Below are 18,870 nucleotides of genomic sequence, written 5' to 3'. Positions count from 1 at the left end.
ACTGGATATTGCCTCACATTATCCGGAACCATAAGAACAACTGTGCATAACCTTTATCAATATTGCTAAGTGAAGTGAAAGTACAAGTATTTTTCCATAAAATCTTGTATAAAGGCCCTAGAAAGAGGGAGGTGGATTGATTAGATGGACCCAATTGGGATTTCAGTAAAACTCCTATCAAAACTGTCTCAGTGACTATTACTGGACATAAAAGTAAATCCTAGGATTTGGAATTTAGGAAGTATTTATCTCAATTTGATTTAGTTTTCTCCAGGAAATTTGGCTTTCAAAGAATAAGCCATTTTACTTACTGGGCTTTGACTCTTTTCAGAGTGAGTATTAAGAGTGTAAAAGGGGTAGACCTGTAAGTGGTCTGGCATTCTGATTTCTACTAAATTAAATGTCATAACTAGCAAGTTAACACCTGACAATCCATGTTTTCAGGCCTACAATAATATTTTCCCAGATTAATCTATTCTATTAGTCCTGCAAGTTTATTTGGTCTCTTTGGTTTCTCCTTTTTATAATGAGTCTGCCAGCAGAGCTTGAATCTCTCAATAACTTGCTTCTGGAAAAGTTTCCATTAGCAATCTTTGTGCTTTGGGGAAATTTTAATGCCTAGCTAGGCCCTGGAGATAAAGATTTTTTTAATTTTTTCCTCCAACTTGGTAAATGGGATGTTGCCTTTATTTTTCCCTATCATTCTATGGACAGGGTGAGATATATTCCCACAATGTACATTTCTTTTAATTTTAAATAGATTTTGGCTGGAGGTTTTGAATAATAGAAGAGGTGGTGATCTGAAAGGTTATTTCACATGTACCTCTTCTAGAGTGAGCAGTGTGATTGATTATATCACAGTTCTATTTTAAAATGGTCTTGTTTCTCAAACTTTATAGTAGCTTTTAAACCAGACAGTGACCATCAACTGCTATGCGGGTGCATTTCTGCTCTTTTACTACTTTATCCTGAGATAAATTGTATCTCACTCACGATTTTGAAGCTGTAAACTCAAGCCAAATTAAGTGGAATCCAAGTCTAAAATCAGAGAGAAACTCACATCCAATTATTTGTTAGCTTTGGAAAATCAGCTTTTGGACCTTAAGGACCCAGCACACGCTCACACCATATTTACTGAGATTATTAAAAAAATTACAAGATGACTTGACCAGCAAAAATGGGATATTTTCATTATTCAAAAGTTAAAAGAATGTGCTATGATTTGAATTGCTTCTGTTATGAGACACCGCTTCAGAATATAAGGGTAGTAACAATGGTTTCACTGAGTCTATTAAGAAATTATTTATCCTTAGAGGCAAATATAAAAAATTGCTGGATAAGAAAAAATTGGATTAGAGGGACCTTTGGAAGGAATTTGAACTTGCTGCCACGGAGGAAAAATCATCTCTATTTGGAATTGGTGGGAATGGGATTCAATCTTAACACCAAACATGCTTGGAAGACCCATATTTTTCTGCCTTTTGTAATGATATTATATCTATCAGTCGTTTGTTATGGTCTATCTCAGTGGACCTCACCATCTGTAGAATGGCCCCAGTCTCCACCAGGGAAGCTAGAATATTAATCAACCAAAAATGACATAGCAAAGCTCCTGGGGAGGATTTTATCCTAGCAGTAGCTTACAAAGACAATATTGATTGGTGGGACCTGTCGTAGTAAAATTATTTACTAATATAAATAGTATAGGGATTTTTTTCCTCCATCTTTTGAGAACCCTTCATAGCCAGTGGCCAGAGTTAGGATAGAGTGGAAAGATAACCTAACTGATCCCATCACAAGGGGTTCTACTAGGTAAACTTATTGGCCCCTTTCCTTTCTAATTTGTTAAAGAGGCTGTGGCTATTTTAGAAGGGTTGCAGTATTTTACCCTCAAAATTTTGGACTGATTTGTGTCAAGTCCTTTCTTATGCAGATGACAGGATTTTGCTGTCTCAGACTCCACTGGACTTGAAACATATGTTAAGGGATTGTAGTTTTTTGCCTGACCATAAATTATAAGAAAATGAAAGTAATCTCCTTTGGCCCCAGTCTACAGACCAAAACAGCATAAATGAAAGACTGATGGCCATTATATTGAACAGATTAGGTTTTTCCCAACTTTTGGGTATTTGTTTTACATATAATGACCAACAAGACAAATATACAGAGGAGAGCCTTCAGTTATGTGCAAGCAGTGCTTCGTTTCATCCATGTCCATGGGGGCAATTTAATTGCAGTGGCTGGCTAAAGTCAGTGCCCAAATATTATACGGTTAGGAAATCTGGGGCTGAAGAGATTTTAATTGCTAAAAGTTTGTGTAAAACAAATTTTTAAGAAGAATGCTTGGCCTCCCAACTTACAGCTCAGCTGCTTTACTTAGGGCATAGGTAAGAGAATTCACTACTTTGATCAAAGCTCAATACCATTATAGCACTTACAGGCTGTGTACTCTGCGTATAAATTTAGAGCACCTAACAAGGTAAAATCTGGAGGAACAGCTTAACAAGACACAAACTTTAGACTTCCTCTGTGTTTGCAAGCCCATTTCTTGGAATTCTCAGAACTTGACCTGACTAGGACTATGTGCAAGAGTGTGAAATCTGTAATTAAGCTTAGAATAGAAGATATTTACACACATGTGGATATGTCAGTCATCCATCAAATAAATAAGTCCCCTTGGCTTCCTCCTCTAAAGAACATTCATAATTATGAGAAATATTTGGCTATTTTCAACAACACTATGTTATGGAGGGCCTTTTCAGCTCTCCATTGTCTCCCTATGCAGTTGGCCTATTTAGAAAGGAGGTATGCTGGAACTGAGAGACAAAATCATTTTTGCCCATGTAGGTCTGACCAAGCTGAAGATTTACCAGACTATCTACTTTCTTTTAACCTCCATAACTTGTCTTAGAAGACTTTTGCTGCACCAACTCAAAAACTAGCATACTCACTATATAATGAAAATGTTTTGGTTATATGAGCTGTCACTCTATTTGCCTCATTGGCAGCAAAACCAAGAAAATATATGTGAAGGAAAAGTTCCTTATAATCTAAATGAACCAATGAATTTCTAACCTTTGTTATCTTATTTTCATATGTTGATGGGGGGGGAGGACATTCTTAAAACATGTAACTGATTCTTGGAGAAGGGCCGATCTTGTGTTTTTGCTTATTTTACTAAGTTGTATTGATTTTAAATTTTTTATTTTGCTAAAGCTAAGGTTCTAAATTAATAAACTTGACTTTGCCTAAATAGGTAACATTCAAAAATAACAAATAGTGTTAAAGAAATACTTGTGGAAATGTCAACGTTTCTATGTCAAAAATGGCTGTTATTTACTTCAGCATGGCTGATATTTCCTTGTGTCAGAAAGCTCCAGTGAGACAGAGAATTTTTTCTCATTGGAGAATACAGTCAACTTTGAATACCATTTTAAAAGAAGGTATATATACTTTAAATTGGAAGGGTTGGGGGAAAGGGGTTATTTAGTGTACCAAGAGTTTTGTTTTAAAATTAACTTATTTTTATTTAGATTACAGACAGAAACTTCCATCCCCACAGCACATACACACAGTTCTCCTAAATTCCTTCTCCATTATCCACAGACAGAAAGACTGGGCTATTGGTATTTAAATTAAGCATGCCAAATTTTTGTATGAATATTTTCATTTCTTTTGCATAGTACTACTCCATACTACAGACAACTCTTTTATTAATTATTGTGGAGTTAGAATAAAAGCTGTGGGAATTAAAACATTTCTGTTAACAACTTGTTTTCCCTTCTTCTGCCACAAGACATGAAACTTGAAGAACATATCAATATTCAAAATTTACAACATATACAGTGCTCCCAAAACATAAACTCTGCCATGCTACACATGCTGTAATTATAGTATACATTAACACACAAAAATGTGTTAAATTACATTTAACAAATGAAATGAGAATAGAAAACACTGCATATGTGCAATGCGGCTGCGTTAACGTTACAGAAGCTAGCTTAGTTTTTGGAAATTCCTAACTTGATATATCTAACTTCAACAATGGACAATTACTAATTTTTGCATTTTATTTCACTTTTTTAAAGGAAAGAATGAAAAAGACAACATCTGCAGTTCTTTAACTCAGGAACTTAAAAATACCATTGCAAAAACCAATGGATATTGTAAATTCACTGATTCAGGACTATAGACTCCCTGGTCATCTTATAAACTCTGCATGCTCCCAGTCATTCTAATGAAAGCATTTTAACTAGGGAATCTTTAAAAACCTTTAACTATTCACCCAAATTTATGAATACATGTTGAAATTTGCCTAAAAACAACCTTGTCAATTTCTTCTGAAATTGAAATTAGTGGGGGGAAAGTTTTCTACATCTCAATTACATGAACTTTTTGACTATTTGGAAACTTAGGTTCATGACGAATACTAATGCCCATTTATTAAGAAATGCCTCACACAGAGAATACATGTGTGAGCTGTACTGGCTTCCAATTAATTTCTTGGTAGAATTTCAGGTGTTGGCTTTTACATGTAAAGTCATAATTGATTTGGATCCAGGCAAGGATCCCAAGGGCCTCTTTCCCTCTGTGATATTACTAAAGATGTGATCACTGGGATGCTCTAATAGCTCTAATGTGATTTAAAAGAGACAGACAGATAGCAGAGTATTTTCTGTAAATAATTCTTGATTCTCAGAGTCACTCCTACACTTGGCCTGACAGAGCCCAAGTTGTTAACCATTAGGGAACACTGCAAGGTTCATGTAACTGTTCAGGATTTTTCATTGGTTTGATGAAGATTTTTTTTTAAATGTCATGTTGCTTTATATTATTGAACTGAGACCTGGTTTGGAGGGGGTGAGCCTTTAATCGTTTAAGCTGTACATACTTTGTTTCCTTTGTTTGCATAGCATTTACACCTTTAGGCACTTTTTGGGGAAAAATCCACTTAATTTTTAAAAAATTAAAATATTATATGGTAAATTCTTTCCCTTATACCATAACTTCATTTTTTGTCTCTCTCAAATACTTCTTCCTCGCTGCTTATGGACAATATGTACAGATTAGTCATACTGATTGCCAGTTGATAGTTGATCTGTATGCTTTTCCTTTACTTTAAATTTGGTTTTAACATATTTCCATAAATATTTAATGACAAAATGGTATAAGGGAGGTGGCAGTGGAGGAGAGTTCTCTTCACAGGCCATATCTCTAATTTCAAATCAAGGCCAATGACTGGAATCTGCACTATGCCTGTTTCTGGACTGCAATATTCCGTAAACTGATGTGCTACTGGTCTTCAGCGGAGGATGTTGTGGAGCCACATTATCAAGTTTCTACTAGTCCAGTCCATACCATTGCCAGCCAAATGCTAATGCTTGCACCCAGAAAACCCCCTGGAAAAGTGCTCCGTGGTAGAGCCCTGCAGCAGGACTGGGATCCTGTGGGTCCCGCATGACCCGCTGCCATAATAGCAGGATCAGATAAAATGTACTTTGTTGCAGACGGGAGTGGGTGGGAGAAAAAAAGAGTGCGGTAATTTGTGGGAAAATACTAAATCTCTCATCAGTTTGTCATAAATAGAATTTCAAAAATGTACAGGAAATTTTTCACTTTTTTTAATATAAAAGTTGTAATACTTAAATTTAAGGGGGAATAAAAAAAGATTTGATGTCTATTATAACAGGAGTTAAAGCATTTTTATATGGTTTAAGCAACATTTCTTTTATTCTTTTAGTGGTAAAAATTGTGTGTGAATTCTGTATATATTATATATACATACATACATACATACATACATACACACACACACACACACACACACACACACACACACAGTAAAAACTGTGTTATCTGGCACTTTACCAACCAGAGAGTTCTAGAAACGGCATTTCTGATATCTCTGATTTCTGATCCGGGCGGTGATCACCTCAGGCAGCTCCCTGCAAGTAGAGACATGTCCCTGCTGCTCCTAAGTGGAGGAACAGCCATGGGGGCTCCATCCATCCCAAGCGCTGGGAACCATGGCCAATGGGAGCTGCAGAGACAGTGCCTGTGAGCGGAGGCAGCGTGTAGAGCCTCCTGGCTGCGCCTCTACCTAGGAGCAGCAAAAACATATCGCCACTTGTGGGGAGCCACCCAAGGTGAGTGCCACCCGTATCTGGCACTCCAAAACCCCTCCTGTAGCCCAAGCCCCTGCCCCGAGCCCCCTCCCGCATCCAAACTCCCTCCCTCCACGGGTAAGTATAACTCTTCATTAACTGGAATTTTTGATTAACCAGCACCCCTCGTCCCCCGAACATGCCATATAAAGCTTTTCCTGCATAATACATTAACCACATTAACATTGTGGGGTTTGAGGTTTTTTTGTAGCATGAGGGAATCTGTCTCTCTTGCATGATTTGCATGATCTAAGGTTTTTGTAAGTGGGAGTGCGATAAAATGCAAGAAACAATGGAGGAGCGAGAGTGGGTATTGCAGGGCAGGACAGGAGCGGGATTAAAAATAATAGTCTCACACAGGACTCTACTCTGTGGTAGGCCAGAGGTATACACCATTATTGGATTCCCAAATCCTGCTCGTCCTTTTATGGTCAAAACCTTAGAAGACTGAGGAGGAGTTGGCTCTCCAGCAGACCCATATCAAGGAGATATGTCCTCCAATATGTGGGACACTGTATCCACTAAATTTTTAAAAAACAAGTGGTTAAATCAAAATAATTTCTTTCATAATACAGATATTGTTATGATTCACTTCTCAGATAATACCCACATTTTACAATCAAATTTAAAATAAAAAGACTTCTGCCACCTTAGTGCTTCATGTTTTACAGTTTCTTTCTTTGACCATTTTCCAAAAAGACATGCATGGTGGGCATTATTTGCTCTATAAACACTTTCCACATTAGGCTGCAAGTTCCAACCATTATAGATGCAGAGCAGGTGTAGAATCAGACTGTGAGAGTATGATTTGAGAGCAGATTATTTTAGCGGATAGTAAAAATGAACAATTGTGAATAAATGCTGTGAATACTTTCAGCATTAGCCTGGCTCACTTGCATAATGACAAAACCCCTGATATACTTATTTTTGGTGCAATCATCCAACAGAACATTCCATAATATAAGTACCAAACATCTTGTCCTTATTACCATTATTATTGATTGGCTGGGTTGTATAGCTGTGATGTATAGACAACTCTATATGAAAATGAATTTGTTTTACATCTTTACAGGAAAATTCAATCAACTTGTAAGATATATAGAGATTAAGATAAAATGAAAATAGAATAGAAATAAATAATGCACTAAAAATTTTATTTGCAGTGCAAAAACACTATTCATGGCAGCTCTGCTTTCTGCCATTTAGTTGATTGCTATACTGTAAACTAAAGACACATTCAGAGACTCTGCACTTTAGCCATCAAACAACACAGTAGAATTTTGTTGAATGATTTCTTCAAATACTGTATATTGTAAGCACACAGAACCTTTTTTATTTCTGGAATAGCCATAGATATATCATTCCTGAATATACCTTGGTTGTCCTTAAAAATTTACCTGCTATATAAAGTGATTACAACTGTGCTGAAGTATTTTATACATTTTCTAAATATGTACTTATTCTTATGTACTTATTCATTAAAAAAAAAGTCTACATTTCCATCCTGAAAAAATTAAATAAAAAAGTACATACCCAAATCTTTTTCTCGTTAAATATCCCCTTATCCATCTTTGAACAATCACAACTGGTGAGTGATGAGCTAGAATGTGATTGATTTTTGAAATGATATCTTTTACCACATTTATATCCTCCTCAACAGTTGCTTCCTGTATGAATTCAAATGAAAATACGTTGAATGTTGTGCCTTAAAATCTTTACTTCTCTAATAAATAATTTTGAAACAATATATTTTAAAAGGATTATTATTTTAATTTTCATTCCATAGCTAACGATTGAAGGGGAAGAGCAAGGTCTTTTGCTTGAAGAAAACAAAACACGCAGAATAAAAAACTGTCAATTTTATTGAAACAGAGGTGAGAAATAATTTATAATCAGAAGCTGAGTCAGTACCCTCCTTCCCATATAAAATAAACACCTGTCGATCACATATTCTGCCTAGTGTAGAAACGTCATTCATTTTAAGTTACAGAAAAGCCATTTAGTGCTCTGAACATAAAGATAACCCTAGATTATTACAATATTATTGTTACTGAAGGACAATTAAAAATACTGTTTTCTTTCTTCAGTAAAATATCTGAATAACTGAACAGGTTATGAATTATCAGGAATTATGAAAATGAGAATATAGAGAATTGATTATAAATACAATAAAAAGTAATGTAAAACAAGATACAGCTCATTTTTCTATAGTACTTCATCAAGCCTAAAATGAAAAAATATATACTTCTCATTTTTCACAAAATTTTATGTCTCTTCACAGCTACAGGCTCCACCTACTGAACTGTTTAATGGCTAAATCCACACAGAGTTGGCCTAAAATACAGGTTGCTACTCTATACAGCCTGCTGCAGTTACAAACATTCAAATTCAGACAATGTTACTTCCGTCAGACATATCTTCAGCAGTTACTCAAACGGACTGATAAAATTGGTTGTTTAATGGAGGTGATTTTCTACCATAATTGGAGTATAATTATACATAGTACATTTGGATATGCCTAGAAGAGATCTCTTAAATCAGAAAGATGCCTTATAAGGGTGGGTTTCAAACAGATTTCAATATAAAAGCTTATTAAAAATTTTCAAGCATGGCTTTATTATAATGTCCCAGGTATAATTTAGAAAAATGACAGAAGGTAATATTTTCAGTGTCTATCCCTCCCAAAAATAGAACTGGTTCCTATTTCAGGGCCTAATACTCTAGCTATTACTAATATGGGTAGTGCCAATGAAATCAAGTGGTGTGACCCCATTCAGTAACTTGGTGTTTGAAAGGTTACGTTTTCTACTGTTTTTAATTTTTCTATTGTAAACCATCTGAAGAAGTTGTGAAGTTAACTGCACAAATGTTTTGTCATTATAACCTTTTGCTACCACCCTCGGTAAGACACAGTCTCATCTCCACTAAAATCCTCCCATAAGAAGGAGGGGAAAATAGTATTCTTGAGAGGAGTTTTCCTATTATCTGCATTTACTGAATGCTTTTTCTCAAGACATGTTAATACTTTAAGTTTCCCAGATTGTTTTCATCCAAATATATTTTGTCACCTTTGGGATTCTTTCTATGCTTTTGGAACTTCAGAAATGCAGGATTTACGAGCAGCAAAACCACCTCTGAAAGTTATTCCTCTTACAGCAAAGATTGTGTTTTCAAAAATCACTTTAACTAATAGCATTTATCAATTTCTTTAAAGTTATAAATTTTATTTTAGGCAAAAAATATCATAGGAAGAATCCATTTTTATTTTAGTACATACGAGGTATGCACATCTCTTATCAGCACAGCTCCAAGTTGCACCTCATTTCGAGTGCATTGTAATGAAAATATTCATGTTTCTAGTTAGGTTTAACATGTTTGTCTTCCACTTCAAAAATCCACCTCTAATTGATGGAGGCTAGGAAGAAACATCCATGCACAATCTCATACTGACAGTTGTCAGAGAAAGAATAGTAAACTACATGTTCTAATGGTCTGATCCACTGTCTCCACCTATTTTCACAAAATGAGAGGTGTGTACATGCTCCATAGCAACAGTGCAAGAGAACAAACTATAATATTTGGATTCAGATAAGAATCTTAAATCTACCCCAGTTCAACGTTGTTCAGATCTAGGGTTTTGGCTCCGCATCATTGCTGATTAATATGTTATGATATTTTCAATTTTTGTTGTGATACAGCAGCTAATTGTCCTTTTGAAATAGTATAGTGAGATACTGAAGTTTTTGCGTCATATAATATAATACAGGATTATTACACTTCTGCACCACAGATTTATTTTATGACGTCAGTGTTGTGCTATTCTAGTACAAAAGTGTGGCATTTCTTATAACACAATTTTTAACTACCAGTATGATGCATATTGAGGAGAGAAAAATGAATGATTGATTATAAATAGACTCTGGAAATTATCTGCATAAGCAACAGATTTCTTTCAATGGTATATGTTATAATAAAATTAAATATAACATAGTCATTTACAAAACATTAGTCATCAACCTTAGAAGACGTTAGCTTGGATGAATGAGTTTCTGATATGGTGCAATTATTATCCATAGCCACTGTACATTTAGAAGTATTGTACAGCAAATCAATGCTTATTGTCTTATATGCTGGTATTAAGATATGTTTTCTTATATATGACAGGTTTCAGAGTAGCAGCTGTGTTAGTCTGTATACGCAAAAAGAAAAGGAGGACTTGTGGCACCTTAGAGACTAACAAATTTATTTGAGCATAAGCTTTCGTGAGCTACAGCTCACTTCATCGGATGCATTCAATGGAAAACTTATGCTCAAATAAATTTGTTAGTCTCTAAGGTGCCACAAGTCCTCCTTTTCTTTTTTCTTATATATGTGTGTCAAGTTTTAACCTCTGTGGCCCAAGAAACTCTTAATGCCAACTGACAAGGGCAGAGGGGTTACTGGAATCTCCTGATTCTAGCACATACATTCTCGTTCACCAAATAATGTCATATGAACTCTCAAATGAAAGCTGGTGTCATACTGGTTAACAGTATCATTGTGAAATATATATATATATACTGAAAATATATTCTTAAAGTTTGTATCAAGGTATTAGTCACCAGCAAAGGTGAAAAACATGTTGCTTTCTGTCAGACAGAGCATATCTCTCTATGTATCTGTTTATGTGTAAATTAAGTATTGTCTCATTCACAATGGGTCCCCTATCACCAGTCTTGACTGAATGCGAAGTAAGAAGGGTAAGAAAGATCTTCAGAAAGGATCTAATAGTAAGTGAAATACAGTAGGGCAAGATAACCTTATTATCATACGCTGTACATTAGAGGTTTGCTTGACTATATTTGAGAGACAAAATAGACACCCTGGCACCCTTTACTTAGCAAGAAAAAGAACAGTGTTTTTGGATCATGCAAAAGGGGTCTCAATCAGTGTTTGAAAATGCTAAAGAGAATTTTTGGTGAGTTAAGCCTCTTTAGACAGATGAGTGACTTGTTAGTTTAGTTTAGTCTCTAGAAAGCATGTTATTATTTTGATTTACATATAATCATTTGTTTCCAATATTCTTACTCACTATTACTTGAATCTCTGTTCTTTCACAATAAACTTGTTCTTGTTTTCACAATAGATGTATTTAAATACTGTGGTGCAAAGCAAAGTGTTGAATCTTATGAACTGGTGTGTACTGTTCCTTTGGGAATAGCAGGCCTGCTAATTCTGTGAGTGTTCAGTGGATAAGGGGCTGGACACTAGAGGTAATACACCGAATATTCGGGGGTTAGTGTGTGCCTGTCACTACCTGTACAGAGAGAGGGAGACATGGAAGGTAGTACTTGTACTGCCAAAGACTGGTGGTTTCAGGGACCTGATCTACAGCTGGCACAGACAAGACTATGCTAAGGGCAGGTTGTTGTGAGATGCCTCACAACCCTAGCACTCGTAGGGAGCGACACAACCTGTTTGAACTGTTCATATACTGTATGAGAGACTACTGAATTTTGTTTTTGATCATAGAATCATGGAATATCAGGGTTGGAAGGGACCTCAGGAAGTCATCTAGTCCAACCCCCAGCTCAAAGCGGGACCAATCCCCAACTAAATCATCCCAGCCAGGGCTTTGTCAAGCCTGACCTTAAAAACTTCTAAGGAAGGAGATTCCACCACCTCCCTAGATAACGCATTCCAGTGTTTCACCACCCTCCTACTGAAAAAGTTTTTCCTAATATCCAACCTAAACCTTCCCCACTGCAACTTGAGACCATTACTCCTTGTTCTGTCATCTGCTACCACTGAGAAGAGTCTAGATCCATCTTCTTTGGAACCCCCTTTCAGGTAGTTGAAAGCAGCTATCAAATCCCCCCTCATTCTTCTCTTCTGCAGACTAAACAATCCCAGTTCCCTCAGCCTCTCCTCATCAGTCATGTGTTCCAGTCCCCTAATCATTTTTGTTGTCCTCCGCTGGACATTTTCCAATTTTTCCACATCCTTCTTGTAGTGTGGGGCCCAAAACTGGACACAGTACTCCAGATGAGGCCTCACCAATGTCGAATAGAGGGGAATGATCACGTCCCTCGATCTGCTGGCAATGCCCCTACTTATACATCCCAAAATGCCATTGGCCTTCTTGGCCACAACGGCACACTGTTGATTCATATCCAGCTTCTCGTCCACTGTAACCCCTAGGTCCTTTTCTGCAGAACTGCTGCCTAGCCATTCGGTCCCTAGTCTGTAGCGGTGCATGGGAGTCTTCCGTCCTAAGTGCCGGACTCTGCACTTGTCCTTGTTGAACCTTTTCAGATTTCTTTTGGCCCAATCCTCTAATTTGTCTAGGTCAAAGCATAGGAATACAATGGCAAACCAGTGAGAGTGTACTATATAGATAGACTAAGCATTTTTATTACATACAACTGTTTTAATATATAAATGCTTTATTCTATCCAAAAATATGGAACACAGTTTTAACACAGCTATCATAAAATGTATAAAAATCAGTGGTTTCAGATGAAGTGAGCTGTAGCTCACGAAAGCTTATGCTCTAATAAATTTGTTAGTCTCTAAGGTGCCACAAGTACTCCTTTTCTTTTTGATAAAAATCAGTGCAACACAGTCAAATAAAACATTAACATTTTATAACGAATATCTAGTATAATTTGATGTAACATAATTGCTTACCTTTTTAGGAGCATGGCAAAAATCAAGGAAAAAGCTAGGGCTAAATGGTTTATATTTGGGGGAAAGCTTCCAGTTTTCAACAATTTCCTCGTCAGAAATTACATAGTAATCCAGTGCTTTGAGTGAGAGAATGCTGTTAACAACAATATGCCTATATGCTATTCTTAGGCTCAGTGGAGTATCAAACAAGGTGAGGCCTATCAGATTAGGACAGAACGATAACGAATGAACATTATCCAGTTTTCCAATTCCATTGTCATGAAGATAGAGTAAATTTAATTCCTTCATGCCTTCCCAAAACGTTGGGCCAGGAAGATGCTGTATCTGAAATAATGATGAAAATGAAATTTTGAATTGTGTAGTTTATTGGATCCTACACTATAAAATGCCATAGTGACGAATACAGTCTTTATGTAAGTAGCTGCAACTCCACTGACTACATCAGGTCTGTATCTGGACCCTAGTTACTATTTAGAGCTACTGCATGATGTGACCAGGATGTTACCAAATACGTAACCCTCCCTGGGCATCATGGCTATGAGCTATATCAATGTAAAAAGGTTAAACATTTTGGAGCTAATTATTATTTACAGTGTCATAAGTTCATATATCTATCAAACTCCACAAATCCCCACAAACCACATTAGGCAGCAATTTTGGATTTGCTTCTTCTCAACTTTGTTTTTCAGCATCTTTCTGTTTGTGGCTTGTCTTAACAGATCTCCAGCACACAAAAAAGTTCAGAAGGCCAAATCTAGTTGAAAACTTTTGCTCCATGAATTGAAAAGACATTTCCAATGCCACATGCCAAAGGCTTATTCCCAGTAGATGACATTTTTTCAACCCAAGGAGAATAGATTTTTCTATTTCCCAGAAAAACAACGAAAAAAAACAGTTCCACTCTATTATATTTTAAGAGTATTAATGGAATAGAACCGTGTAAAGGAAGATATATACCAAAGATAAACAAAAAAATCTTCAGAGTAAATTCAATAATAATGTGAACATAAGAACGGCCATATTGGGTCAGACCAAAGTAACCTGTACTAAATCAGTATCCTGTCTTCCGACAGCGGTCAATGCCAGGTGCTACAGAGAGAATGAACAGAACAGGTAATCATCAAGTGATCCATTCCCTGTCACTCATTCCCAGCTTCTGGCAAACAGAGGCGAGAGACACCATTCCTGCCCATCCTGGCTAATAGCCATTGATGGACCTATCCTCCATGAATTTATCTAGTACTTTTTTGAACCCTGTTATAGTGTTGGCCTTCACAACATCCTCTGGCTAGGAGTTCCACAGGTTGACTGTGCATTGTGTGCAAAATTTTGTTTGTTTTAAACTGCTGCCTATTAATTTCATTTGGTGGTCCCGAGTTCTTGTGTTATGAGAAGGAATTAATAATACTTCCTTATTTATTTTCTCCACACCAGTCATGATTTTATAGACCTCTATCATATCTCCCCTTAGTTGTCTCTTTTCCAAGATGAAAAGTCCCAGTCTGATTAATCTCTCCTCATACGGCAGCCGTTCCATACCCCTAATAATTTTTGTTGCCCTTTTCTGAACTTTTTCCAATTCCAATATAACTTTTTTGAGATGGGGCAACCACATGTGCATGCAGTATTCAAGATGTTGGAGTACCATGGATTTATATAGAGGCAATATGATATTTTCTGTCCTATTATCTATCCCTTTCTTAATGATTCCCAACATTCTGTTTGCTTTTTTGACTGCCTCTGCACATTGAGTGGATGTTTTCAAAGAACTATGCCCAATGACCCGAAGATATCTTTCTTGAGTGGTAACAGCTAATTTAGGCCCCATCATTTTATATGTATAGTTGGGATTATGTTTTCCAGTGTGCATTTCTTTGCATTTATCAACATCGAATTTCATCTGCCATTTTGTTGCCCAATCACCCAGTTTTGAGAGATTCTTCTGTAGCTCTTCGAAGTCTGCCTGGGACTGAACTATCTTGAGTAGTTTTGTATCATCTGCAAATTTTTCACCTCAGTATTTACCCCTTTTTCCAGATCATTTTCGAATATTTTGAATAGGACTCGGCCCAGTACAGACCCCTGGGGAACAACACAATTTACTTCTCTCCATTCTGAAAACTGACCATTTATTTCTACCCTTTGTTTCCTATCTTTTAACCAGTTACCAATCCATGAGAAAACCTTCCCTCTTAACCCATGGCTGCTTACTTTGCTTACGAGCGTTTGGTGAGGGATCTCGTCAAAGGCTTTCTGAAAATCTAAATACGCTATATCCACTGGATTCCTCCTTGTCCACATGCTTGTTGACCCCCTCAAAGAATTCTAGTAGATTGGTGAGGCATGATTTCCCTTTACAAAAACCATGTTGACTATTCCCCAACAATTTATGTTCATCTATATGTTTGACAATTTTCTTCTTTACTACAGTTTCAACCAGTTTCCCTGATACTGAAGTCAGGCTTACTGGCCTGCAATTGCCGGGGTCACCTCTGAAGCCCTTTTTAAAAATTGGCATCACATTAGCTATCTTCCAGTTCTTTGGTACAGAAGCTGATTTAAATGATAAGTTACAGACTAGTTAGTAGTCCTGCAATTTCACATTTGAGTTCCTTCAGAACTCTTGGGTGAATACCATCTGGCCCTGGTGACTTATTATTGTTTATCAATTTGTTCACAAACCTCCTCTAATGACACCTCAATCTGGGACATTTCCTCAGATTCATCACCTAAAAAAATGGCTCAGGTTTGGGAATCTCCCTCACATCCTCAACCGTGAAGACTGATGCAAAGAATTCATTTAGTTTCTCCGCAACTGCTTTATCATCCTAGAGTGTTCTTGTAGCATCTCGATTTCCAGTGGCCCCACTGGTTGTTTAGCAGGCTTTCTGCTTCTGATGTACTTAAAAAAAATTTTGCTATTACTTTTTGAGTCTTTGGCTAGCTTTACTTCAAATTCTTTTTTGACCTTCCTAATTATATTTTTACACTTTATTTGCCGGAGTTTGTGCTCCTTTCTATTTTCCTCACTAGGGTTTGACTTTCACTTTTTAAAGAACAGCCTTCCAAAGGAAGCAGTGGAAGCCCGACTGTTTTAATCATTTAAAACTAGAGTGGACAAATCATGTTAACATACAACAAGGAACAATCCTTTAATAATGGGAGAAAACCAAGGGTACGTCTACACTGCAATTAAAAACCCACAGCTGGCCCATGCCACCTGATTCGGGTTCGCAGGGCTCAGGCTGCGAGGCTGTTTAATTTCCGGGTAGAAGGCCAGGCTTGGTCTGAAGCCCAAACTCCAGGATCCTGCAAGGTGGGAAGGTCCCAGAACTTGTGCTGCACCCTGAACCGGAACATCTACACAATAAAACAGCTCTGCATCAAGTGTCAGCTGACAGGGTCCAGCTGTGGGTGTCTAATTCCAGTGTAGATATACCCTAAATGGCCTATCTTAGCGGGTCTTTTCCACTGCTAACACCTATGCATTAGACCAGTGGTTCCCAAACTTGTTCCGCCGCTTGTGCAGGGAAAGCCCCTGACGGGAGAGGACGGTTTGTTTACCTGCCATGTCCGCAGGTTCGGCCAACTGCGGCTCCCAGTGGCCGTGGTTCGCTGCTCCAGGCCAATGGGAGCTGCTGGAAGTGGCAGCCAGTACGTCCCTTGGCCCGTGCCGCTTCCAGCAGCTCCCATTGGCATGGAGCAGTGAACCGCAGCCACTGGGAGCCGTGATCAGCCAAACCTGCGGACGCGGCAGGTAAACAAATTGGCCCGGTGCACCAGGGGCTTTCCCTGCACAAGTGGCGGAACAAGTTTGGGAACCAGTGCATTAGACAATGCATGGAAAAATTTTATTGGGAAAACCTCCATTTCATGCTATAACCAAATTCTATATTTATATAATCTTGACAAACCTTTCTGAATTCATATGCAGATGTGTTGATTATTATTATTATCATTATCATTTAAGACTTAAGTTACAGTAATGCATAGAGGCCCTAATAAGAATCAGAACCCCCTTATGGTAGGTGTTGTCTAGAAAAAGGTAGACATTGGGTGAAATCCTGCCCCTATTCAAGTCAACGGCAAAAATCCAATTGCCTTCAGTGCAGCCAAGATTATGCCAACTGTTCGTGAACAGATATATTTAGAGTAAAAATCTAAAATATTAAATCAGAAGAGCAACTGCTATGTACAAATAATACTCTTAAAGTCTGCATTTAAAATCTAAAGTGCTTCTAAGAAATACTGGGGAAACACAAGTTTATGGATACATTTACTTCATTGAACTATTCTGTTTTGCATATCTCCAAAACAACTGTTTACCTGATTTCCATGGAGATCCAGCTTAACTAAATGAGTACAACATTCAAGTGCCTCTATATTTTTAATATAATTATTAGACAGGATGCATACTTTAAGCAAAACACAGTATTGCAAATGTCTCACATTCTTTAAATATAGCCCATTTAAATGAACTATAGCAAGATCTTTCAGCTTCTTTATGTGGGCTTGACTGGTAGTTTGTCCATATTTGAGTAATAAATTTTCAGAAGTAGAAACAAGGTGTTCCGTTAATTCCTCCATGGCTGGTTATCTGCTTTGTGGTTCATCCACAAGAGATCTAAGAAAAGAAGAAGGACTACACAGTAGGTTGCATTTATTCAACTTTCAAAAGAAAAACTTCAAATACCCCAAATAAATATCCAACTGTCTGTTACAACACTGCTTGCTCTGTAAAACATTATACATCCTCGGGGGGAAAAACCTCTAATGGGATTAATTTTAAAACATAAAAGTGACTGAAAAAGTGTAAGTGCATGTTATTAGTATATAGCACATTTTATTCCAAAGGAACCCAAAAAGTGCTTTGCAAACTGTAGGCTTGATTATGCAACCCTTTATATTTTGTATTCACTCAATCAAGCGGTCAATGAAGGTACATACATACATGTATTGAGCTGTTTATTAGTTGATCCTCCCTGTTAACATGAGTACAGGTTGTGGGGATGAATTCATACAGCTGCTAAAATGCAGCCACCTTTGAAGTGAGGCAATGTTTAAGAATGCACAGCAACACAACTCAATAAATTAGACAGGAAAAAGCAAAGAATAACATTAGCCATTGAAACTGCATGGAGAAATTTGTAGGCAGAATGCAACTTCCTGAGTTACAATCTAGTTAGAACACTAGTGCTAACAGTCCTGCTCTTACAAAAAAACTGCTTTGAATTCTTTAATAACCACAAATGGTGAACAACTCTGGTTTACATCTTATCCAAAAGAGCGCACCTAGAGCAGAACAAATGTCCCTGTTTCTTAATGAATCATCAATATCACTTGCTGCATTAGCTATGACGGTTTTCTTTTCAAATAGTGAGACAATCCAACACTATATACTGTATGACATTTGCTGGAATCTGGCACAATTTGATGTGGTTTTATTGATACAGGTAGGAATGTCCCTTTAGTTTAAATTATCTTTTTTTTAAAAACATAACTTCAAAGAACAGCTGGATTCAGCAATATTTTTGGACTTTGATTATTGTAACATAAGGAATGCATACAAATGTATGAATTATCAAATTAAATTAATGCCACAATATTAAAAATAAAAAAATAAGTATAGCAATATTTAACTCCAATATTAGGGATCTAATTATACATTCAAAGATTTCAGTTGAACAGAAATCATATTATTGTCAGTAAACCTTTCATGAGTTTTATATCGTCAGCAGTTTCCTAAATTCCTTGTAAATTATCATATATTTTTAATCACACTGTGAAAACTATGCTTCTATAGAATATAATAAAAAGAAAAGGAGTACTTGTGGCACCTTAGAGACTAACAAATTTATTAGAGCATAAGCTTTTGTGAGCTACAGCTCAATTCATCGGATGCATTTGGTGGAAAAAAGAATACCCCAGGTCGGGGCTCCAGGGGTGTGTCTGTGCGGATTTGTTCTTGTGCTTTTTCAGGGAGTTTCTTGAGCAAATGCTGTAGTTTCTTTTGGTAACTCTCAGTGGGATCAGAGGG

General features: G+C 36.9%; 1 protein-coding gene across 5 annotated transcripts in view; it reads right to left on the bottom strand.

Moving 5' to 3' along the window:
• LRRIQ3 (leucine rich repeats and IQ motif containing 3) overlaps positions 1 to 18,870 on the bottom strand; it is a 117,810-nt gene that overhangs the window by 91,966 nt on the left and 6,974 nt on the right. For 2 of the 5 annotated variants that reach the window (XM_038412098.2, XM_043520183.1), the window contains exons 2-4: positions 17,160 to 17,457; positions 12,834 to 13,157; positions 7,698 to 7,831 (exon numbers count right to left, since the gene is read on the bottom strand). In XM_038412098.2, coding sequence (XP_038268026.1) covers positions 7,698 to 7,831; positions 12,834 to 13,157; positions 17,160 to 17,420 — 719 coding nt within the window. In that variant the 5' untranslated portion in view covers positions 17,421 to 17,457. Of the gene's footprint in view, positions 1 to 7,697; positions 7,832 to 12,833; positions 13,158 to 17,159; positions 18,763 to 18,870 lie in introns of those variants that run through there. The other 3 variants (XM_038412096.2, XM_038412101.2, XM_043520184.1) reach the window with 3 other exon arrangements.

The sequence above is a fragment of the Dermochelys coriacea genome, chromosome 8 (assembly GCF_009764565.3).
Source record: "Dermochelys coriacea isolate rDerCor1 chromosome 8, rDerCor1.pri.v4, whole genome shotgun sequence".
NCBI lineage: Eukaryota > Metazoa > Chordata > Testudines > Dermochelyidae > Dermochelys > Dermochelys coriacea.
This window is presented reverse-complemented; position numbering and strand designations above follow the sequence as displayed.